A 26,819-nucleotide genomic window follows, 5' to 3' on the forward strand; every position below is an offset into this window, starting at 1 on the left:
ATGGAAACATGGCGCAAAGCGACTGTGGCTCAGGAGGTAGAGAAGGTCGTCCAATGATCCATGGGTCGGCGGTTCGAATCCCGGCTCCTCCTGTCTACATGTCGAAGTGTCCTTGGGCAAGACACTGAACCCCAAATTGCTCCTGACCTGATGTGCTGGTTGGTACCTTGCATGGCTTCCGCCGCAATCGGTGTATGAATGTGTGTGTGAATGTGTGTGTGAATGTGTGTGTGAATGGGTGAATGTAATGCACAATCTATGTAAAGTGCCTTGGATAAAGGCGCTATATAAATGCACCATTTACCATTTACCAAAGCGACATGTATATCCAGTCCACAGGTATTATTATTAATGGATAACCGAACAAATCGGCTAGAACAATGCAGCGTAAGAATTGCTTTATCCGTGACTTCCCGTAGCTACTCAGGCAAATCTGTAGTTTGCTCACATAATGCAGGGTTAAACAGTTAAGGTGATTATCTGTGGATAGTCAGTGGATCTTCAATTTTTCAAAAATAGCAGACCTACAAGCTCGTAGCGCGCCACTCGGTGACGCGCTATGAGCTTGTAGATCTGCTATTTTTCAATGGCTAAAGCATAACGTAATGCTAACACCAAAAGGGGTTCCCGCCCAAAATGTGTTAAAGTCTCTGCAGCAGTGGAGCTATATCACATAGCAGCCCATCAAAGACCCTTGAAGTCCAGCTGGGGGTGCGGCCGGTGCACTACCTTAAGCTGTGGACATACTAAACATGTGCGTTTGGGGTGAGGAGCGCACGCACGCTTCTTACGTCTTTATACATACTATAAAGTGTTACTTCCTGTACTTATGTATATGCTTGTGTCAAATGAAAAATCTGTTCTGAACAATACAACAATTCATCCACTAGATGGAAGTTGTTTAACATTGGCTATGCAACTGCACTGTTGGCCCATCCATCCGTCTTCAACCCGCTTATCCGTAGTCGGGTCGCGGGGGCAACAGCTCCACCAGAGAGCTCCAGACTGCCCTCTCCAGAGCAACATTAGTAACTTCCTCCTGGGGGATCCCGAGGCGTTCCAAGGCCAGTGAGTCGATGTGATTCCTCCAACTGCACCTTGGTCTGCCCCGGGGTCTCCTCCCATGGTGGGACGTGCCTCAAGGACCTCCCTAAGGAGACGCTAACCAGATGCCCGAACCACCTAAGTTGGCTCCTTTCCAAGCAAAGAAAGCAGCGATTCTACTCCCGAGTCTCTCTTGCATGACTGAACTTCTCACCCTATCTCTAAGGGAGATGCCAGCCACGTGTCGAAGAAAACTAATTTCGGCCGCTTGTATTCGCGACCTTATTCTTTCGGTCATGACCCACACTTGACCATAGGTGAGAGTAGGAACAAAGATTGTTTGGTAGACAGAGAGCTTTGCCTTCTGGCTCAGCTCTCTTTTCGTCACAACAGTGCGGTACAGCGACTGCAATACCGCCCCTACTGCTCCGATTCTCCAGCTGATCTCCTTCTCCGTCCTCCCCTCACTCGTGAACAAGACCCAGAGATACTTACCGGTAAACTCCTTCTATCACAGAGTGTGCATTGGGCAAATTTAGGTCAGATCAATTAGATGCCGTCACTCCAATGGAGCAGGTCCGACAAATATTTTCAGCATCATAATAACATTTGATAGGGAGGTAATTGTATGTGCACAATGACACTTCCACCTACTTTTTATTGAAGAAAGGTTGCCCAGGACCACAGGAAAGCATTTTTACTGTAGGTACTCATTATGCTGACTGTACGTTGTGACCGTTGGATTGACTGCAGCCGTCAAACTGTGAGAAATCTCTCTCCCCCTCCGTTCCCCCCACTCCCCACGGATCTTTTGTAATCTAATGTCAGAGTAGACTCTACTCAGTAGAGTATATAGGCTTAAAACGGGGAGCAGTTTAGCTAATAACAGGATGCATGGTCTTTGCTGCAGATGCAAATGTGCAGCTGCACAGAGACCAATATGACTTGACTTTAGGCAGATGACTGTAATTATCATTGATGTTAAATTGGCATTGATGTGTAGTTTGTGTACTGCTGAAACGTAGCATTTCATTTGCATCTACTTAGCCTTACAGTAAGCTTAACTGTGGTTCAATGGCTACTCAATAGGTGCACTTTAAGGTTTAATTTAAGCACACTCTCATGGCAGCCACACAGCTTTTTCTATGTGTGTACCTTCTTCTTGTCTTTGGGTGCCTGCATGCATTTATCAAGTTGAAGTCCTAAATGGAAAACTAATATACAGTAGGCATACACACTAAACGAGTCACAGAACATTACAACTTAAAAAAAAAAAAAAAACTGATGACAACCAATGGTGATGGTGTCATTGGGTGCAGAGATATGTGTAAGATAATCTGTAAATTAAAACTACTTTGTACTGCATGTTCCACCAATAAACATATTTTGTCCATGTTTCTCTGATACCCTGTTCCCAAGGGCTCCAAACGGCTACTATTATTACACTGAAGTCATTATGCTCTGATAACAGCGAGAGGTTGTTTCATATCCTCAGATTTAATTGAGGTGTGTTTTGCTGTAACATGCTCCTTCCTGAAGTTCCTGTCCATGGAGACTAGTTGTGATAGCAGTCAGCAGGGCCATAATGTCATTACTGTTATAATGGCCGATTACCGGGTCTTGTGCTGATACATTTTCAGCACCTTGCTGAGTAAGTAATTTAGCTGTGATTATCTCACAGCAGACACCCCTGTGTCTGTGAATCTCATAGAGTTATATTATTATCAAGAGTGGGGACCAGAAATCGCCGCCCATTGGATGTTGCGTTCATGGCATTTTTTGTAAGAACTTGTCTCAACGCACAAATATCAGAAAGGCAAACACTATGTAGTATGAAAACCCTGTTCGGCAACAAACAGTGATTGGGGCGTCAATATAATGTTGTGATATTAGACTGTTAAAGCTGAATAAAAATAACATAATTGTCCCTACTTGTTTGGTTATATCCACATTACTGATCATTTCTCGAAATGTTTGTGTGAGTAAATATCATCGGAACGCACCAATAGTTATCCCAAACATATTGCCATATTATCGTTCTCAAAATGTTAATATTTTACTTCGAACTGATTGTGGCATCATATAGAGATAGAAAGTTCTTACCGTTATGATATCGCTTGGCCTTAGACATTGACAAAGTCTGTGCTGTGCCTATAGTCATTAATGTTTAACTTTACAGTATACTTCTTACTCAACTTACACCATTTGCTAGTTTTTATGTGTCCATATTCATAGCATAGTTATGTATTTTCCTTCATAATGTACAGTAAGCTATTTCCAGCATGTGGAAATAACGACAGGGAATTTAGCACATCTGAGAAATGCAGACCACAGTTAACTAATGATGTATAGCTTTATAGGGCCCACTTGAAAATCTAGGTTGGAAAACCTAGGTGGCACACCTGAGAGCTGGGTTGAATTTTCAGTTATTTTAATGATCAATCCAGCTTGGATCAGTGACACTAACATAGTATATATATATATATATTTTTTTTTTATATATATATATTTTTGGCCCTTTCTAGGTTGAAAGTAGACTGACAGGAAATGGGGAGAGAGATGGGGGGGACATGCAGCAAAGGCTGTTGGGATCGGGAGTCGAACCTGCGGCACGCCGCCAGGCTGGGTCAGCAGTCCAGGTGCCCAGACGGTTGAGCTAACCGTCCGGGCCAAACATAGTATATTTTAAGTTCTATTTTATCGGTATCACAATGAAAACAAAATGTTCAAGGTTTCACATTAATGTTTTCATGTTGTTTTGCCAATTATTTGGGGACCCACTTGCAATGCACTCATCATTGCCCACCAGTGGGCCCTGACCCAAGAATGGACGCCCTGCTCTACAGGGTCCATTGACAATTTCACATCAATGCTATAATTGCTCATGTGTTTCCATTGTTTTCCTTCCAGGGTCCCTGTGCTGTCAGTGGGATGTTAGAGGTCTGGGGGCGCGGCCAGGACTGACTGACAGACTGACATGGTGAAGCACCAACCCCTGCAGGTCTACGAGCGTCAGCTGTGTCTGTCATGTATCACTGGGATCTACGGTTGCCGCTGGAAACGGTACCAGCGCTCTCACGAAGACACTACCAAGGTGAGCATGTGTGATGTGTGCAATGGAAATGCACCTCTGGAAATTATGTTTAATGGCTTGCTGTAAAGTGGCAGGACGTCATGTCTTGCCACTTACTGCAAGCCATCAAACATAATTTCTACTATTAGACGGACGGACGGACGGACGGACGGACGTGTACGCACACACACACATGCAACTGTGCATAAAATGAAATTATGACTTTTGCTTTTAGTAAATAGGGTAAAAAGGGTTTAAAATGTCGTGCTTATTTTGGGTGTTCGAAGGCTTTGTATTTACGTGCTTGCCAACATTTGCAGATAATGACGATGGTGTAATGAGCTCTCCTTTATCCTCCTTTATTCAGCAGACTGCACATAAAGAGATTATAAACCATCAATCCAAGGGTGGGTAGTGGCTGCTGTTATTGCTCTCTGCAACATGTTTTCAACACGGTCTGAGGACCCCCAGGGGTCCTTGAGGGGTTGCAGAAGGTCCCCAGCTAAATGACTGATGGGTAGAACGGACCCTTATGTGTCTGTAATATATGGATACTGCAGGTCTATGTGCAGTGTTTAATTCCATTTGTACACTCTCAGAGTTAAATGAACACTGAGGATTTTACACCATAGATCGGATTCCCACAGATTAAAAAAAGAAGAAGAAACAAACAACCTAGATAAAGTGCCCCTCTGTCCACAGGTCTCCGCCAGGTCAGGTCAGGTTGTGGCCTCCTGGTGGCGCTATAATAGGCCAATGTGACAAGGGTGCCATTTCTTCTTACGCCTTGGATGATTTGAGGCATTTTGTTCCAAAAATGTGTTTAGCAAAAATCCACCTGTTGGTAACATGCCAATGTGAAAAGGGAAAAGGGTGGGATTTATTCCTCAGCCTAGTAGGTGAAAGATTTCACGTAAATTGCACGCTGCGTTCATGATGTGAGGCTTTTTGTTCAAAACGGGCCGATCCTGCAAACTTTGAAAGCCAATGTTAGCCAATTAGGATGGAATATGAAATATCGGACAGATCCCTCTTGAACTAGGATGGAATATGAAATATCGGACAGATCCCTCTTGAACTAGGATGGAATATGAAATATCGGACAGATCCCTCTTGAACACATGACTATAGAGATACTGTGTAAGGATTTGCGGGATCTTTGGACAGAATCTGGAAAAATGTGTTTTACAAAAGTCGGCCTCCTTGTGGCGCTATAACAGGCTGTTCTGGAAAACACGAACATGACAGACAAAAAAGAAGAATCCCTGCTCTATGTCATAGTTGAACAAGACGCTTTTGGTGGGAGTGGACAGGCGTGGACATCTTTCACAAAACTGTTACCCAGCACACATGGTGGCTCACCTGTATGCCTTTTTCTCTGTCAAAGTGCCTCTTGTCTCCAAGATGCCCTGGCCTGCACTGACTTCTATCCTTCAACATTTAATTAATGTATGAAGAACTATCCCTCAGCACAATAACCTTGCAGGCTTATGTACAGTACCATACCAGATAACCTTGAGCTTTCAGCAGTGAGGTGAATGACACGTTATTATAATATCCTTTCAGTTCCAGTTGTTTGTCAACTCCTGTGGGTGGGTGGGTAAGAGGGGTCTTTTTTTGTTTAGTTCTTTTTGTCTCGTGGCTCTTGGAATGATGCTGGTCTGCCAGCGGGGGTTAGTAGTCAGTCACGATTAAGTGGATTATGTGGCTCTCTATATCAAATAATGCCACGTTGTTGGACCACGGACTGTGACATTCAACCCCCCTCCTGTCTCCACAGGGCATGTTGCTAGACACGCATCACTACCCAGCATGTTGCGCTGACTCCTGTCTTTATTATATCCAAATGCCTGTTTACTAATAATAGGTATGATGAGCACAGCAGGAAAGAGAATCGCATTTGGCTCAGGATGAGCTGGTTGTTCTCACCCCACCTTCCGCCTCACCTCCTCTGTGCTCAGGAAGACACACACACACACACACACACACACACACACACACACACACACACACACACACACACATATTACATGCATGGGGGGGGGGGGGACTCGAACATGCACGGCGCTTTCAGGCCAGAGCCTATATGTGTCATGCGCTTGGACCGCTATAGGCCAGCGAGCGCCCTCAAATGCACCACAGTATCAGTTATCTTCTTAGCGATTATTCGACCAATGACCTTTTGCATATAACTAGAAAAATGTCCTACGGTCCTACCTAAAAGCTCCCATCCTTCCACACCTCCACACCGATTCAACCGAACCGTTAATCGCAATTATTCGTGTGACAATTAATCGGCAAGTTAAAATTACACTATCATGACAGGACTAGCTGGGCCTCGTGTCAAAGCAGTGCAAAGCAGTTTTTTTTGTCTTTGTTGGCAGGACAATTGGACACCGCTGTGCTCTGTTTCCTGTTGTGCATGGTTGTCTTTCAGGCCAGCTGATAGGCCCATGCTGAGTCAGTGTTCTCTGTTCACCATGCTCTGTCTTTGTTGTGGTTGCGGGGGCGGACAGAGCTTGTCTTGTAGCCCTCCCTGCACAATCATCATGTCAGATGTACTGTCACTGTGCTGCTTTATTTTGAAGATACACAAAAACAGGGTTCATCTTTTGTTAGTAGTTAACACAGCAACATTTTAACCTTTCAGGGTTGCATACTGTATTGTGTTGTGCTAAAAAGATCAGTTGACGTTGCTGAATTTCACTCGGACTGGAGCAGCACTTCATGTGTGACACATTATATATATATATATATATATATATATATATATATATATATATATATATATAGATAGTTTAGGCTACTGCTATCCACCAGAATACATTGGTATTTCTCCTCAAATAACTAATAATTTCTCTTCAACAACCTGTAAATTGTAACTTAATTATATATATTAATTATCTGACAGTTAATTAGCTATTAGATAAGATAAGTTTATTAACTTTATTATCCATTACATTTACATAAAATGGACATTTGTCCATGTTATTACAACAATAAAAACATTACATAAAATACACAAATGCATTCAAATACAATATAAAATGCATTCACATAACACTGCAACAGTGATCATGGGCTGTGGGGATTAGTTGGTGGAACTATTTAAAGGTGTAGGGCGACGGAAATGGTGCACATTTTATTTTGAAGTTTTGGCTTCAAACACTGGCTCGGAAGTTTCTGAACCAATCGGAGCGGTCGAAAAAACCTGTTCGCAATGACTAACAAATCAGGAAGTAGAGAGGCAAATCGACCAATGACAAAGCTTCTATGAAAATCTTTGAATGCAGATTCAAAGATGTGTCACAGAGACTACATTCTGGGAGCGTTTTACCCATTGCTGTCTGAATACAAAAAATAATATTGCTTATAGCAGCTTTAAAGCACTGATTGATTTGAAAAACCTAGCTGGAAATGGTGCCTGGGGCAGTTTTATGAAACTCAAAATAATGTCTAGGGTTTATAAACCGAGCAATTTCGATTGGTCAAAATTGACTTCATTATTCAGTATCCTCACGTCTGATCACATTTATCAACACATTTATCAACATGATAACATTTATCAAAATGTAAACAAAGTGAAGTCTAAAAATAAAGCCATTATTGGCCACTCCTATTTTAACTGCTCTTCACTGGCTGCCAGTGAAAGTGAAACAGATAATTGTCTCCACCAGGCCGAAGGCATGGGGGGAGAGTATGTTTTGCACTCCGTCCGTCCGTCCGTGTGTCCGTGTGTCCGTCCGTGTGTGTGTCCGTGAGCAGCTAATCTCGGCCACCGAACCCGGTCGATGCCAAATTTTGCACACACACTCCCTGGATGCCAACGATGAACCTCTGCCCCAAACTTTCCAGAACGGCCTGTTATAGCGCCACCAGGAGGCCGCTTTGTGCAAAACAAGTTTTTGCACAGTACACCTACAGATTTTGTCCAAACATCGCGCAAATTGGTACACAGTCTCTCTAGAGCCATTCAACGAAACGTGTCTTTCAGATTTCTCAGACTCCATCCTGATTGGTTAAGATTGGCTTCCAAAGTTCACAGGAGTGCTCAGTTTCAAACAAAATGCTGCAAATCATGAACACATCGCGTGATTCCCGTGAAATTGTGCACGCACATTCCCACTAGGCCGAGGAAGAAATGCCACATGAACAATTTCAACTCAGCCTCAAGGTGGCGCTATAACTGGCCGACTTTGTATGCCAACTCCCTAGTTTACTTTTGTTGCCCTTTTATCCAACCACCAGATGAAGGCAAGCTGCAATGTCCTACATTCCTATCCTGGTGGAGACCTGTGCCCAGAAGGGCACTTTTTCTAGTTGATTTTAAAGTGCTTCTTATTGTTTTTAATTCTATCAATGGCTTAACTTCCTATGTTTAAGACGTGCTCAGTCCATAATGCACCGACCAGATCAATGATATAATCAGATAAAGGTCTAAAGTTCTAAACTCTAAATCAGCTTATGGTGCTTTAGGCCACTATGCCCCCACTTTATGGAATTCTATACCACTTGAAATATGCTCGTCTGCTCCAACCATATCCTCAAGCAGACTAAAAACCTATCTATTCTCACAAGCTAGATACTAACGATACGATCGGATTAAAACATGGATTAAAGAATACAAGCGCTGGAACCCGAGAATCTCGGGTTTGGCGGGCTAGTGTACTAATTTAACCCTCTGTGTTCCTCGTTTCTGGCGGGCTCCGTGTTAGTAGTGAAAATAGCAGATCTATAAGCACACAATGCGTCGCTTCACGCCACGTTACAAGCTTTTAGATCAGCTATTTTCACGACAAATTATTATCATTTTTATTCATGATTAAAATGTATAAAAGTCTTTAATTTAATTTTTATTTTTTATATTATATATATTTTTAAATGTGACCCATCAAAATGGGTGCAGTACTTTAGTTAGACTAGTCATTGGTCCGACAAACGACAACCCACCTCAAACCCTAACCTAACCATAACCGCAAGCACGGGAGCAGGCACTAGGATTTACATGCGGTCCCCCATCAAAATTGGTCCGTGACCCACAGTTTGGGAACCAGTGCAGTCACCAACATCACAATTAAGTTATGCTGAAGAGTAAGGAATGGATTGGTGTCCATAGTTTCCCTGCTATTTTTGCTATGGTCCTTAAAAGATCATATTACTGATTTGGTTAAGGAGAGAGACAAGACAAAGGCATGGGCAGCTATAGTGTTCTTAGTAGGGCTGGACGATAAGACATCAAATCAATACCTCCATTATTTAAAACTTTTGCCTCGATTACGATTAATCTTTAAATAGTGAACATTTTAAATGGCGTCACAATGCAATGCATGCTGAGTTTGTAGATTATTTTAGAAAATGAGTCTACTTTGTGTCTCCATCGGGGACCACTGCTGGTCATCAAATTATTGGTTTAGGAATATCCATGAATTAATCGGTGGAAGTAATCAATGGAAAAAAAATCGCAGTATCGGCTGCACGTAACTTGACCGGAAGCCAATCACTGAAGTGTGAGAAGACAGAATCCTTCATAAACCAGCGGCTCTGAATAGGGAACTGCTCATTTCTCATCCCGGTGAGTTGTGACAGACGGTCCAGCATCGCCCGCTTGTCTTTGTTCCTTTCGCCGTTGTCTGTGTGTGTGATGTGCCTTGTGAAAAGCCAGACCACGTCACTCCGAAGTAAGCTGATCTGGCGTCTCAGTAATAATTGAAAGTGTTTCCATTTAGACAGTCTTTACCTCACGCTCACGCACAAAGGCTTCTAAAATAGCAGCAGAAATGCTTTCCTGGCTTACTGACCCAGGAAGCTCATTGACTATACCTGCTGACCAGGAATCTACATGTCTCCTCTACAGACACTGCCCACCCCCCAGCTTTCCTGCTAACTCAGTGAAGTTCATCTATTTTCTCCAAATGTTTGACTATCTTTGCCTATTATGACATGCCCAGAATAGGGACATGAGTTCATGTGGTTAGAATGACACAAAACGGCTGCTTGAGCAGTGAAACTGACTGACATGCCATTATCATGTACTGTATTTTGTGCCCTGCCAAGGACTGTGGAGGTTCAGAATAGTAGGTGCTGTGTGTGTATGTGTGCGTGCACATGCATGCGTCATCCTCAATGATTTTGAAGGGTTCTTTTTTGTTTTGTTTGTTTTATTGTCAAATATAATCAAGACTGTAGACTTGTGAAACGTAGACCTGTGACAAGTGGACTGCATCGCCAAACTGCCCAATGATCCCTTTCATCCGATTATAGTCATCGGAATAAAATATTGCCCGGAAGGGGGCAGATCGAATCAGGCTGGACTCAAATGAAACGTTTTAGAATAAGATTGTTCCTTGTTCCTTCCTCTCTGTTTCTCTGTCTCTCTCTCATCAATGATGCAATTTCTGTCTGTGAAAACAAAGTATACAATTTAGGAGGAGCTAGGCATAATAATCATCTCGGGTGGAATATGTCCAAAACTGTAAAGTCCTTGAATGTGCGTCTGGGGGACGACACCCAATAGAATGTGGAGGACGTATAGGGCCTTAATCCTACTCCTCCTCCCAGCCCAAATCACACCTTGGAAAGCATGAGTGTCTATTTCAAACAAACAGTTTTTTGACTGGGGGGGTCATATTTTGACAGCAGGAATTGCCTGTCGTAATTTGACCCCCCAGTATCACCATGTATTAGGATGTTGATATTCATTCATCAGCCAACACTCCCCACTGACAGGTAGTACCCCCCCCCCCCCCCCCCCCAGAGAGGACGTATAGGGCCTTAGTCCTACTCCTCCTCCCAGGAGGTGTGTTTTTTGACTGGGGGGTCATATTTTGAATTGCCTGTCATAATTTGACCCCCCAGTATCAGGATGTATAATTAGGATGTTGATATTCATTCATCATCCAACACTCCCCACTCACAGGTACTGTAGGTAAAAAAATATAAATAGATAAGAGTTTTTTGCTCGACAGCAACGGACTCTTTAATCCTCTGAGTGGGTGCTTTTTCCATGGCACCAGAGGTAATTGAACCATTCACACAGACAACAAGAAAGGGATTATTTTCAGTTTGTTTTGTATTTATACATTTATACTGCTCTCTTTTTAATGGTTGCTCACTAGGCCTACATGATTATGGCTAAAAATGATAATTAATCACTGTGAGTCTGTGTTTATCTATGGTCATATGTGAGGCTGATTGATGGGTGGATGTGTATAGTACAATGTTCTGGTTACTATCCGTTGTGTAATGATGAGGAGAAGAGGGCAAGGTGGAACAGCTGACCAAATCAGATGTTTAAATGATTACATAATTGTGTGAAACATCAAATCACGAGCCGGCGGCGCCTGATGGAGGGGAAAGGAACTGGTCGGAATAACGTGTTCCTTCCACGCGCTATGTCCGGTCGGGGAAATTCTCCCCTGTCAGGTGAAAAGAAGCAGCTTGGACTACACATGCATAGAAGGAAGCATGAGGTCAGTCCGCTGCCCCGCCAAGTTGGCAGAGGAAGTGTAGCGCCCAGGATTACATGGGTACAGGCTTTAGTTCCAACATACTATTGATCTGAAACCTCAATCCCTAACCTAACCATAACCGCAAGCATGGGAGCAGCGCATGTCGGACCATCGCATTTTCGCATCGCATGTCCCAGCGCTTCGGACCTTTGGTGTGTCGGATCTGCGTGTGCACCCCGGATTACATTAGATAATTGACACTGGGTGAAAAAATGGGATAAGAAAAAACAAAAAACGATTTTTGATTATTTTTGATGAATTGTGAAGCCCTATCAGAACACAGCAGCAGTTAATGATCCAGGGGACCTGAGGCCCTTCATGTCTTTGCTATATGAATCATGAAGAAGTGTGTGTGTGTGTGTGTGTGTGTGTGTGTGTGTGTGTGTGTGTGTGTGTGTGTGTTCATATAATTGGTCCTCACTAATGCTCATTATAAAATGACACAATCTTTGTCTTGTCGGTCTGTGTCTCATAGGAGAGCTGTGGACAGTTCAGAAACCCACCTACAGTACCAGTGACATCATCAATGGGGAATTCAAGCTAATAGAAACGGCAGGCTTTCTATTCCTGGAAAGTTAGCATGCTATAATGGAAGCTATTGTTCTCGCTTTAATAAAATGTATATATATATTTTTTTTTATCTTGTTAAAAAAATATATATAATACGGTAAAAATCATCTGCCTAATGATGATGTCACTGGTAGGCGGGTTTCTGAAATGTCCACAGCCCTCCTATGAGACAGAGTAGAACAAAGGGTGTACCATTTTATCGGGAGCATTAGTGAGGAAGTCATCCTTTGAAGAAAGATGTGTTTCAAAATGTCCAATTACAATTACAATTTACAATTTAGGCATTTAGCAGACGCTCTTAATCCAGAGCGATTTACATTAAGCAAGAACAAAAAGCATGGGAATACATCACATAAAAAGCATTTATCATGAAACATGCGTAAGCTAAGAAAGTAACAGTGGAATATCTATATAATGAAACTATACATATATACTATACTATGCTATACATATGTACTATGACGTGCTATGACATACAGTACAATGCAATTCTAGTGCTGTCTACATAACATGCTATAAGTCTGTATCAAATGCTATCTAAGTCTACAGAAATGCTATCTAAGGGGGTATAGTAAGTGGCGTGCTATGGGCCATGATGGAGTCTGAAAAGGTGGGTTTTCAGACTACGGCGGAAGATTGGGAATAATACCAACAACAACCACGATAACACTCCACGATCATAATCCATGGAAACCCTTGATAGGCCTGTATTCCTTTCAATCCTGTCGTGCCCTTCATTAAGATTAATCGCTGTACTATTTGCAGACGGTCAATCAATGACCCTGTCTTGTTTGACGGTCGCTAAGGACAAATGAGATAGACTGCTAGAGGGAGAGGAAGAGTTATGACGCAAAAATAAAAGGCATGAATAAATTATAATCCAGGTCCAGGCACTCAAACTAGATTAGAAACAAATGTAACAGGCCTTTAATACGGTGGGCTGGAATACTTGAACACACACCAATGCCGGCTTGCACCTTCTTCAGGGTGTGTGACCACGGCCAGACTGTCCATATAGACCGATTCCGTAGCGGGTCTCATGGTCGCAGCCTACGTATTTCCTGTAGGCGGACTCGACGTAGCTGCGGGGGTAAAACCCTCACCAGGCGCATCTCTTCCACTACAGTGAACGGCAGAGTGACAGAGTTACTCTTTTACCTGCTTTTTTACTAACACTAACATTACAAAGATGCCCAGAACATCGAGATGAACCTGTGTAGTTTATGGCTGCTCCAACAGTAGTGGCAACATAAAAAATAAATAAAAACGGAATGTCTAATATCCACCGCAGTGGCGGGGACCAGAGCCATTGAGTAATGGTTGAGATGAAGCAGTGAAAGATACATAACGCCAGTCTTACCCAATACCAAATATTTCTGTTTTATTAACACAAGGCTGCTGTACTTTATACCTCATACTTTAAATGCTTAGTATGAGGTATAAAATACAGCAGCCTTGTGTTCATAAAACGGAAAGATTGGGTATTGGGTAAGACAGAAATTATGTATCTTTCAGGACCTTTCACTGCTTTGTCTCAACCATTACTCAATGGCTCTGGTCTCAGCCACCACGGTGGATATTTTGACATTCCGTATTTATTTATTTTGTATGTTGCCACTACTGTTGGAGCAGCCATAAACTACACAGGTTCATCTCGATGTTCTGGGCATCTTTGTAATGTTAGTGTTAGTATAAAAGCAGGTAAAAGAGTAAAGTTTGAGGCAAACTAACATCAGTCACTCTGCCGTTCACTGTAGTGGAAGAGATGCGCCTGGTGAGGGTTTTACCCCCGCAGCTACGTCGAGTCCGCCTACAGGAAATACGTACGCTGCGACCATGAAACCGGTACGGAATCGGTCTATACAGTGACGACACATCCAGATTTGACCTGTATAGAGTGAACACCTAATCGTCATTTAGACAGTTGCAGAGGAAGGAGAAGACGCTGGAGCAGCATGGACAATTCAAGCCTTTTATTTAGGTGCTAGTACAAAAAAAACAAACAAGTAATTTCTTGTTGTAGACCTACTAGCACCTAAATAATGTCTTGAATTTATGTGATGCGCCGGACTAGCCGTTACAGGCTTGAGGCGCGTTGGTAGATTCCCTTTGTTATTTAGACCGCTTAGCAGTGATTTATTTATCCATCCATCCATCCATCCATCCATGCATGCATTTCATTTTTTTCATTTTGGAGGCACTGAAAGAAATATAATTTGGCCCACTATAACGTGTGTTATTATTAGGTTAGGTTATACTCTAACATGCATTCACGATTCAAGATTCTTTCCGGTTATAAAGAGAGCAAAATCCTTGTGCTTTTCTGACACACCGTCCATATCGTGGATGAACAATTGATATTCACTGATGCTGTGGCTTGTCCACGCGACTCTCTGTAGTGCTTTACGGTCGATGTTCCGACCCAGTCAAGATGTTATCTGTGCCGGTACCTCTGTAGGAGGCCCGTAGGTCCAACCTACGGTGTAGGACCATGGGTCCAATGCTGAACGTATTGACTCACCTGACATGAAAGAGGCGTTGCTGTGCCTTTTTCACCACATGGCCGTGTTGACACAGGTTATACTATTTTGTTATAGAGTTATAGAGCCTGTAAATGTGGTTCTATTTCTTGGATATTTATTATTTTATGAAAACACTGTAAGAGGTTTGTTGGGGTGCCGATTTCATCACAATTTAGCCAGCAAAAAATAATTCTACTTCATACTTACACATACATACACAACTACAGGACATAACTTTCCAATTTTAAAAAGTGAATGCATTTTGTTGTGCTTTTTTGGCAATAGTCTTCTTAGATGGCACAGTTCATGTGGTTGGAAAGTTAATGAGTGGGAAATAATATACAATTATACACACTTTTGTAGAGATTTCACAGCAGACCGGGAATTGTGGATAAAAAAGCAAATAAGCACACTGACACCCACAAGAGAGTGGTCTGTCAGAATGGTCAGAGTTGGATTGGATTGGTGGGAGCACTCGGTTTGTTGGTTTTCATGCATGAATTTCACTCAATCACTTCAAAACAAGCCAAGTGCATTGACAGTGTGGCCTTGGGGCTCATGAGGCGTGGCCGAGCAACGCAAGCTGCCAGGCGAGCGAGTACGCCCGTCGAGCAGCTGACGGTCTCATGCGTCAACGAGCATGCCATCCGAGTTAGCAAGCCGTGGATGGAATACAGTATAGCCACATAGAATACAGTTATCGGCCGTTTCCATATTCCACAAATACACAGGAGTCATTGGGTGAATCAACATGAGCATGAGTGCATGACATGACATAACCAGTTTATTCCTTCCGAAATTGTTGGAAATTGATTAAAACTTTGGACACCTATCTTGTTGAAAATATTGACCATAAATAAATGTACTAGTGTATACGTTAAACTCTCGTGCTGAGACTACACATTGCATTGATTTGATTCAGAGTCTCAGACATACAGTACGTAGGCTGCTAGGCTGTTTGTGGCTGTGATAGCTTATTTATTGAAGGGAGCACAGACAAACATTGTTTTAGTGTGACTGGAAGATAACAGGAAGATAACAGTTTCAGTGGATTCTTGAAATCAAGTAGTGTATCTACAAGATACACTAGCCAATAAGTTACGACTACAGCCGAAAACACACACACACACACACACACACACACACACACACACACACACACACACACACACCCTCACACACACACACACACACACACACACACACACACACACACACACACACACACACACACACGTAACCCCCAACTTTCTTTCTTTCTTTCTTTCTTTCTTCCACGCTCTCTCTACTCATGCTCTCCACTATTTCTTCACTATCTCACGTCCTTCTGCCTCTCCCTCCTTCCTCTTATCCCCATCTGTCTGTCCATGGCTGCCCTCCCATTATCTGTCCTTCTCCCGCTCCAAGGGGAAGGCAACAAGAAAATGTCCCTAGTATATAATTGCTGTCTGTCTGTCATTCTCCACCGAGATCCTCAATTTGGGCATCTAACATTTTCCTAAAGTAATTTGTCAGCCATTTTAACAAAAACACTTCAGGCCCGTTATCATTTTATTAATTAGATTCAATATGCAGCAGTTCCTGACAACCATGAAAACACATTGAGAGTTGAGACATCCTGCAGCTCGTCCAGGTTCATTTGGCTCTGTGCTGGGTTTATAGAAGTGTTTCCTGTTCTGGTTCATTTTTAAAACAACTTCATTAATCCCAATAGGGGCAATTATGTTTGAGCAGCTTGTAACAAGGAAACACGGATCAGACAGCGTACAGATAAACAAGCTACTCCAAGTAGCTCATTCCAATTCAACTCAAGGCTCTCTTTGCTTGCATGTCTCTCTCTGACATCACTATCGGAATGATAAAACAAAAAAAGTGTCCTTCATTATCTAGTGAATTTGTACTCATTATGACAATGCATTCTATGCTTCTGCCTGTTTATCATTGCCTTCGCGCATAGCACTGGCATCAATACGATTGGATCAATATGCCCATTGATTTTGTTCTTCTCAGCATTTCATTTTCTGGACAAAGTAGCCTACTCTGTCGCAAAAAAAAGGTGTTCCATTTCACAGTACGTGATAAATGTCTGCAACTACACATCTGTCTGAGCTGCAGGAATCGGGCTCAGGATGTGTAGACTAGAGCACAGGTAGTGTATAGACCCTGTGCTCATACTGACTGGACTGTTAAGACATGGCTCAAGGCAGAACCTTCCTACTATAAAATGGTGGACAATCTTGAGGATTTCTGTGTAAAGTGGGCATTAGTATTGTGGCGGCTGACGACGAACTGCTCTTCTCTTTCTGATCTAGTTTTGGAGGCTGGTTGTGTTTCTGTGTTTTTATGCATACTGTACAGTCAAAGTTCAACACACAATTTTAAGTCCTTCACAAATATTTTCCGTCATGATACGAATGGCATTTTCAATAATAGTCCTCCAGCATTCTCTTTTAGTTAGGACAACTGTGAGTGCTGAATCATTGTGTTGTACTCGCAGCTGCATGGAGATATGTGCAGCGACCCACAAACAACACTCTCACCATGGTCTAGATAATAAAACCATGGCCTCGGAGGACAAGGCATAAATGTGCAATGTTGCTACATTTCTTCTTGGCTGTATTTTTTAACTCATGAGATATTGATGAATTCCAAATATTATCTAAGTATTCTGAGGCACCCCTGGACTCCAGACTTGTGTGCCATGACCCACACTTTGAGAACCACTCATTTCTCATTTTCTCCTAATGACAATCGTAGCATCCTCAGTACTGACACATCCTCCTGTCTTTTTGTCAGTGCCATACAACATGGCTGAACAAGACATACTTATCTTATATATCTTATATTGTATTCAACTAGATTAGGTCGGGGGCCACAACTGTAGAATGATTGTGTGTGGAGCGAAGCACAGCATGCAAATGCATTTTGTGTTCAAAGATTTATGTAGGCTAATACATTTGTGCACAGTATGAGTATGCTATACCTTAGAATAGACCTATTTGACAGAACGAGTGTAAACGAGCACTAGTTGGAAAATACACACACACACACACACACACACACACACACACACACACACACACACACACACACAGACTGCAGGAGTCTGTATAATTTCTTTCCAAAAGCCCTGGAATATGATAGAATATAATTTAGGATTACTGTCATTATGATAATCTAGCAACTTCTTTTTAAAATTATTATTATTCCAAGGGCCACTAGGGGGCGCTCCGCAGGCCACATTTGGCCCGCGGGCCGCCAGTTGAATAGCCCTGTGCTCTAGTGTGCTGTACATCTTCCCTCTCATTGTTCAAATCAAACTTTATTTGTATAGCATCTGTTGCTGGTACCCTTCTGTCACAAATCACTCCTGATACTTTCCTCAATCCGTTCCACCCTTTCCTCAATCCGTTCCACCCTGCCTGCACTGTAATCTCTTCTTCGCCTCTCTTCCACACTCCCCATAGAGCAGAAAACCGACAGAGATCCCACTGCTGCACAAGTGCACATGCTTAACACACAGAAGGAAAAAAAGATGATGACATAATACTACTTGACACTAGTAGACAGGGTGTTTTTCTTTTTTCTTCTTTAAGCCACTTAAGGATAAATGAAACGCCGCCTTCTCCAGACAGACAGACTCTTATAATAGCTGAGACAGAACACTATTTAGCCAACTCAACCCAATTGCAGGCCCCTGAGCACAAGTTTATGGACAAGGCCCAGACTCTCAAATACAAGGACAATACGTTGACAATTATATCCCAAGTCCATTATGTTCCACCAAAGGCTGATATTTCATAAGTCTGGATGTAAAACAAGTGTCCATATACAAATCAAAGCCTATTTCAAAGATAGTGACCGTTTTTCATTTAATTAATGAAGGGTATTTGGAATATCTTATAATTCAAATGTTTTATTTGTTTTTCAAAATTGTACAAGATCTAGGTTCAGTACAAAGCAGCATCAACATCATAAAACTTACAAATAGCCAGTCCAAGAAATGTAACAGTTTAAATGAAAATAAAAAATAAGAAAAATAATAATAATTAAAAAAATTAAAGAAATTAATGTTCATATACAATACATTTTCAATTCATCCCATGTCTCTTTCATTTTGCTTTCTGCATTTACCCTGCCCAACATCATATGATGTTATTTTGATCATTTCTTCATTACATTTTTTAAAACCAGGTGTTCTGGGGACCTTCCAATGACGCAACAGTATTCCGGCAGCGGTAACAAGTCCAACCTTTATGACAGTGAAATGATTTTTAGATATGCCAGGGACAGCAGTTCTGTCCCCTAATTGACAGAGCCGCAGATCTCTGGGCAATGTGAATTTCTCAAGGAATTCCAGTACCCTACACCAGAAAGGGTATACCATGCAACATATATATTTGGAATATCTTGTAGTAAATTGGCATGTGTGTCATTGTGATCAAACCAGTCTAGTTTTACAGTGCTGTGTTTATACATTCTTGTCCTGTACTCCTCTGAACTTGTCTGAGACAAGGTCTCATTGGTCTCTGGCAATGTCCAGTCCTTTATAGTGGCTGCAACCATTTAAGATGTGTGCGACTGTTTCTCTCTCTCCCTCTTTCTCTCTCTCTCTCTCTCTCTCTCTCTCTCTCTCTCTCTCTCTCTCTCTCTCTCTCTCTCTCTCTCTCTCTCTCTCTCTCTCTCTCTCTCTCTCTCACACACACACACACGAAGGGCAGCACAGTGATGTGATTAGAGGGTTGATTAAGGAGGACATGGTATCAGGGTCAGTATCAACTGACTGTCATCTGAAACTAGAGCTGGTTTTGCTAGCTACACGAATGCACAATGAATGGATGGATTTTGTAGGATATAGTTAATTTAGATTTGTAGATGTTTGGGGGTGAATTCCAACGGGACAACTCTTTTCCCTTCCAGACCAGGACCTAGAGAATATTTTTAGCCTGTTACGTATACTTCTGCCAGGAAGTGGAGAGATGGCAGAATATAATGTTATGGTGGGATTTTAAAGAGACATTTGATTTCACCGCAAACTGCAGTGGTTGTAAAAGGGGTGAAGTGGCCCTTTTAATAAGCCTTTAGACAACAAGCGATCCTAACATTTTATAGGTTGTTGAAGAAAGAACGAAAATACATTGCATGGATGCACCTGGGACATATCCTCAGTGATGTATCCCTAGGTGTTTCGGGGGTTTCGGGTCTCACAAACATCATCATGCCCCTCACTCAGGTGAGGCAGACGGGGTGATCAAGTCCCGACTTACGTCCCAGTAGCTACCCTCGATCAGACCCACTAGGGAAAGACCAGGGCGACACAATCCGCCGCTCCCGAAGTACTCTGCCAGGACTGGGAGGTAGACCAATCTGGTGCATGGAAGGACTAGGTTCTGTGGGTTGACTCCTGTCCGGGCCCCTCCTATGTCTCACCAGGTGCACTCCTGCTCTCACCTGGTCCAGGACCTGTGCATTGCACCAGACTCCCAGCACCAGACACTTCAATCAGTAGTGGTGGACTATAGTGGACTATAGTGGTCACTATAAATAGAATACCTAAGAAAATGTGGCGATCTGAGCACTCAAAAAAGTTCTAGTTGATTTTCTTTTTTCATTGTTTACACTCCAGTTGGGGCTGTATTATACGTAGAAGCAGCATGGTAGCCCCACTGTGAAATACCAAGGAGTTATCAGGATATGTCCAGGAATGTGACAAGGTCCAGTTGAGTGAGTGAGGGGGCAGAGGAAGAGAGGGGTGACGGCGGTGTGTTATAGAAGGAGGCATGCAAGAATGGCTTTAAGCAAATGGATTGGAGTGTAGAGACCCAAAGCAGTACTCTTGTGCTCTTATCACTCTGTGAAGCACAGGACATTCCAACCCAGAGGGTTTTAATAGTAAGCCTCGTCCAGAACTCCAGTGTCAATCTGGTGAGCTAGATAATGATGTTTTAGAGCCTGGCAGAGGATGTGTGTACCGTATGCATGCCTGTATGCATTTGTTAGGTTACGCTTGAGTAAAATTATGCCATGCCATGACACAATGTTGTAGCCCAGATCTCTGTTTAAGTCTGTCTCCTTCCTTGTTGCTATAAATAGTTATATGCTGTATGTCTGGCCAGAGCTAAGGAGGACACAAATTATGTATACCGGGGGGAGGGAAAGTCATGGTTTTGAGTCGTCCTCTCTCACACAAATCCATAGGCCTCTGGGTATTAGGCAGTCCAAGAGAAACGCTTGAGTGGAAAAAAGCCTAAATCAAGTGTTGATGTAGGCAGTATTTAAAGCTATGGGGGGGGGGGGGGAGATACCTTTATTGTTGCCAAGAAACATGGATTACAAAGACGCTAATGATTTACAGTATAATTACAATAGGTCCTAAATTGTGTTGCTATAGGAACGCACAACGAACAAGTCAATTTTATTTATGCCGTTATATTCACTCTAGGAGTTCTTCTGTGTCCTTGGCATTTTCTGTTCAAACGGTTTTAGTTTTAGTTTTTTTTTTTGTAAAAAGAAAGCTTTGAAAAATAAACCATCTTCCTTCTCACTCTCTTTCTCATCCCTTTGATCATCTGAAAACCTATTTTGTTCAAAAGTCAAAGTCATAGTATTGGAGTTCGGATACGGAGTTCGGATACAGAGTTTGCACGTGGAGTGCGTGCATGCGTGCTGCAGTTGTCAATGGGCCTCCCTGTGTGTGTTAGGCTGCTTAACAGTGACACTTGCCGGGACTCAAGCGGACATCCATACATTGAGACATACGAACAAGACATTGGAGCGGTTAGGCACCACTCAAAAAGAAAGAAAGAAAGAAACAATTTACCAAAATATGACACAGTTGAAATCACTGATACTAAAGTTCATTAAAATCTTCATGGTGATGTTTTAACATAGTTTTCTTTGCTTTCTTGTGAAGCATTGTTTTGACTGCAAAAACTGTAGTTTCCAATACTACAGTGTCATCCTGTGCCCAAGTGGAAATGGCGATTTTCTGGCAGAAGCTCATGTACCCTCCCGTCAGTGTTTAATTTATGCAGCAAGCCTATAAAATAAGTATTAATTCAGCCAGTGTGAAATAATTCAGCCAGTCTGAAATTGGTTAGAGAAGGTGTCGCTATAGTAGTTAAAAATGACCTGAGCGTAGAACATCCTAATGTAATTGTGTCTCAGTGCTGGTTATTTATCGACTGTACCACTGCCAACTCCCTGCTCTCCCAGTCTTAATCCATCAGTGTCATCAGTGGGAACCAGGGCTGGCGCCATCATATCAATTAGCAGAGACGCCTTTCAGCACCCTGACTGACACACACACACACACACACACACACACACACACACACACACACACACACACACACACACACACACACACACACTCCACATACATGCAGCCATCTATATTAACAAGTGAGAACTTGTACCCAACACATGGCAAGAAACCCAAAGCCACAACAGCTACGTCACTATTGCAACACCCACAACACCATCTTACACACTACACCCACACACACTCACACGGCAGTGACGTCACACACTTACCTTCGCAGTGTTCGGGACCTATCTCCTCCTATCGCGCCGAACGCCAAAACTCAACACCACCCGCCAAACACTGGCACTGGCACTGCCACCAAAAATGCCTCCCTCCCACACTCACGCCGCCAATGCATTTGTTTACTACAAACATTATCGCCCGAAGCACCCACACCCCCGGAACACTGTTGCCCTTTCACCACGCTAAATTCGACAGGTCTATGCAAGTGAGCACAAATTACATGTGAGAAAATTCATTCACAAGCCCACAAATGCCATTCAAATGCCATTCAACACACACTACGACTCGCTTACAATTCGCATACCTGGCAACACTGCCCTGTCTTCTAATAGGCCCACACTAGCTCTCAGAATCTGATTCTGATCTCCCGCAGGAGCAAAAAATATATATGTTAATGACGTTTAGAAGCTTTAGAACACTTTCCTGGGGGTATTTATGTGTGTAATATGTGGTTTTAGATATTTTAGATTGTAGCAGTGAGCCTGTTGTCTCTGATGTCATGGACACTGGGCTCACTTCCTTCCTGGACTACATGTTGTCTCAGTAAGACAGCTCTCCCCCTATCCACAAGGAGGAGCAGTGCACCAAAGAATTATGGGAATTGTAGTCCAGGAAGGTAGTGAGACCAGTGTCCATGACATCAGAGACAACAGGCTCACTGCTACAATCTAAAATATCTAAAACCACATATTACACACATAAAGCTTCTAAACGTTATTAACATATTTTTTTTGCAAAAAGGGTGAAGTGTCCCTTTAAGGGGTGTGTTTTTTTCACTCACTGTGTAATACAATGAATGGACGGTAGGTGGCAGTAGTACAGAGGCCAGAGAAACTATAAGACAAACGCACATGGAATGGGAAATAGAGGGGGGAAAATGGAAATGGTAGGGTTTTTATTTTTGGTATTTGACTTTGCTACTGATGATTGTACGCAACAACAACTATTGCATTGTGTGTTTGAGCTGACAGGCCCTTTTTTTATGTCAATCAATCAAGTCATCTCAGGTCATCTCAAGCGGCAAATGCAAAAATAGTTTTTTATATAAAAATTATATATATTTTTAGGGCCATGTCATGTGCTCTACCTTCAAAGCCTTTGTGATCTATAACTTTTGGGCACCGCTTAACGTCAGATCAGGGGTTTTGTCGGCCAGCGCCAAAAATGCTCCCCGACAGCATAATCGGAGCAAATACCGGGCAGTGTGTATGAGCCATAACGTGTTGACTACACTACACTACACTACACTAATAAGGACACATAATAATAACGAATAACCCATCCGTTACTGCATGTGGAGTCAACTCCCGCAATTTCCTTCTTCCCATAGTGCGCGGCAACGTAACTCTGGGATGAGCGGCCGCGAAATTCTAGTACACTACATGCACGTGTGTGTGTGTGCGTACACACACACACACGCGCGTGCTCCCGATGTGCAAGTTGGTACCTTGCATGGTTTCCTCCACCATCAGTGTATGGATGCGTGTGTGAATGGGTGAATGTAATGCACAATCTATGTAATGCATTTTGGATAAAAGCACTATATAAATACACCATTTACCATTTATTTATTTATTTTTACTCGCTCACTCACTCACTCACTCACATGCGCATGCACGCTCACTCACTCACTCACTCACTCACACACACACACACACACACACACACACACACACACACACACACACACACACACACACACACACACACACCTCTGTCAGTCATGCATGCACTCGGTCATGCTCAGACAAACATAGTAGGAGTCCTTTGTTATATGCTAACCATGATAACCTTTTATTGTCAGGATTGATTGGTTTAACCTTTCTTTCTAAAAGTAGTCTTTATGAAAAGGCGGAGTAGTTTAGGCATAATACTGCTCTCTGCACTTTCCCAACCATTCCCTTTTTTAGCCAAAACTATTTGGATAGTTTCCATTAGAAGTGATTTAACTGTGGTTTCATAATAAGCTGTTTGCAACACTCATCAAATTATCTGCCATTCCTGACAAAATACAAAATCCCCATCCTGTTTTTCCCGTATTTACACTGTGTGCCTGTTTTCAGTTATGTCACAAAATGTAAGAAATGGAAAGGAAATTAAATTAAATGGATATTACATTCACATCCTCTCAGTAATGTCCCTCTTAATGTGGACTATTACATCTGACTAACTTAGAACAAGGATGGTTAATCTTTAGCATGCACTCACTCAAACCCAACCCAGTGTATCTTTGAGTTGTGTGTCTTTGTTAAAACTGATGGATGTGGGTTAGGGTTATGTGTGCAATGCATGCACAGGGTGTGTGTGTGTGTGTGTGTGTGTGTGTGTGTGTGCACACACATATATCACGCCTCCTCAGGCAGGGGATCAATTCACTTTCATTTAATTTTAATTCCGAAAGTGAACTTTTGTCCAAACACTGCCACTGAACATTATTTTGCCTTGAAAGGTTCTTACATCCATCCTGCAAAGACCACGATTTGGTTTTAATTAAAGAAGCATAGGCAGTCCAATGTTCTTATAGGGAAGCACAGGATTAAGACGCTGTTGGTAGTCGGTCCTGAGCCAACTGAAGCGCACGTGAGCCAAGAAACTGCTAACTGCACAGCAAGATGTCCCACAATCTCAGAGTTAAACTAGAAAAAGTGCCCTTCTGGGCACAGGTCTCCACCAGGATGAGCAGATGTGAAGAATTCCAGGCAAAGGTTTTTCCTTGGCCTCTAGGGAGTTGGCATACAAAGTTATCCACAGATCCGTGCAGTTAGAGGTGAAAACACTTTTCGGCCAGTTATAGCGCCACCTTGAGGCTGAGTTGAAATTGTTCATGTGGCATTTCGTCCTCGGCCTAGTGGGAATGTGGGTGCACAATTTCATGGGAATCACGCGATGTGTTCATGATTTGCAGCATTTTGTTTGAAACTGAGCACTCCTGTGAACTTTGGAAGCCAATCTTAACCAATCAGGATGGAGTCTGAGAAATCTGAAAGACCCGTTTCGTTGAATGGCTCTAGAGAGACTGTGTACCAATTTGCGTGATGTTTGGACAAAATCTGTAGGTGTACTGTGCAAAACCTTGTTTTGCACAAAGCGGGCTCCTGGTGGCGCTATAACAGGCCGTTCTGGAAAGTTTGGGGCAGAGGTTCATCGTTGGCATCCAGGGAGTGTGTGTGCAAAATTTGGCATCGACCAGGTTAACGGTGGCGGAGATTAGCTGCTCACGGACACACGGACGGACGGACACACGGACACACGGACACACGGACGGACGGAGTGCAAAACATACTCTCCCGCCATGCCTTCGGCCTGGTGGAGACAATTAACACTGGGGTTTTACTTTGGGGTTCTAGTTTTAAATTGGGTTAACTTTCACACCCCCTGGGTTTCTGTATGCACTGTATGTCACAAACTACTCATTAGGGGGTGCAACAGTTAATCAAAGTATAGTTTAATCTATATACCGGTATAATTGTTTTTTAATTCCTTTACTTTTTTTTTAATGAATTAATCGATTTTCAAAAATATGGTCTGTAATAATTGCACGACACTGTTGTACCACAAAAAATCTAATAGGGCTTAATGAACTCAGACTAATGAAGTTTGTACAAAATCAATTAGAATTTGTTTGTGTCGGTTTGTTGATATTCAACAAAAAAATCACACACGTGTGAACTGAGTGGTGCAATTCCCCCCCCCCCCCTCTCTCTCTCTCTCTCTATCTCTCTCTCTCATTAGAGTCACTACCTCTCTCACTCTCTCTCATTAGAGTCACTACCCCTCTCACTGTTTCTGGCGCCCCCTACTGCTATTTTTAAGTCACATACTCATGCTCACACAAACAAGTACCAGACACACACACAGACACACAGACACACAAACACGTACGAGGACATTGCAAGCTGGTTGTAGGAGTGGTTGCACCACTCAAAAACAACTAAACTACTAAACGATCAAGTTGCTTGCTTCATGATTATTTATTTAGTCGAAAAAGTCAACGATGGAACAATCATCTCTAAGCCGGGAGCCACATGCGGCTTCACTTAATTAATGTGGCCCTCAGGTTAATATAAGAATACTGATATATTATTGATTTCAGCTGTTACAATTCCAAACATGACCAGCTTTAATTACTTCAGTCTAAATTAGTAGCTTAATGAGAGGTATTACAATGTTATTGTCTTTTTTATGTCCAATGTATTTATATTTAGTTCATAAAGTTAACATAACTATAATTAAAGGCATTTGGTAGCTGATCTACAAGCTCAAAACACGTCGCAGTGTGACGTGTTTTGAGCTTGTAGATCAGCTATTTTTGCTACGACAGTAATATGCTATGTGGGCCCTCTGGAGTGGGTGTGGACTGTGGAACTATAGTGGCTCTCTCCATCGTCAAAGTTTCCCACCCCTGATGTACTGTATACCTTCTGATACCATCTCTTCTGATCTGGCCATAAATGAGCAAGTACAGTCCGGTGCTGACATCCTGAGCTCTGTGCCCATCAGCAGGCTGTTGTTCTGTCTAGACGTCTCCAGCCACTGCCCTGGCACAGCCAACA

The 26,819-nt window shown here is 42.6% G+C and overlaps 2 protein-coding genes across 7 annotated transcripts in view; both read left to right on the forward strand.

Moving 5' to 3' along the window:
• The window catches only part of siae (sialic acid acetylesterase), a 301,364-nt gene that overhangs the window by 200,060 nt on the left and 74,485 nt on the right, over positions 1 to 26,819 (forward strand). The window lies entirely within an intron of this gene.
• Positions 1 to 26,819, forward strand: part of gdpd5b (glycerophosphodiester phosphodiesterase domain containing 5b) — a 94,699-nt gene that overhangs the window by 28,307 nt on the left and 39,573 nt on the right. For all 6 annotated transcript variants that reach the window (XR_014569759.1, XR_014569760.1, XR_014569761.1 and 3 more), the window contains exon 2: positions 3,955 to 4,138. Coding sequence is in view for 3 of the 6 variants with exons in the window: in XM_083773570.1 (XP_083629696.1) it covers positions 4,022 to 4,138 (117 nt within the window). In the remaining 3 variants the exon portion in view is untranslated. The remainder of the gene's footprint in view (positions 1 to 3,954; positions 4,139 to 26,819) is intronic.

The sequence above is a fragment of the Protomyctophum parallelum genome (genome assembly GCF_964188405.1).
Source record: "Protomyctophum parallelum genome assembly, chromosome: 9".
NCBI lineage: Eukaryota > Metazoa > Chordata > Actinopteri > Myctophiformes > Myctophidae > Protomyctophum > Protomyctophum parallelum.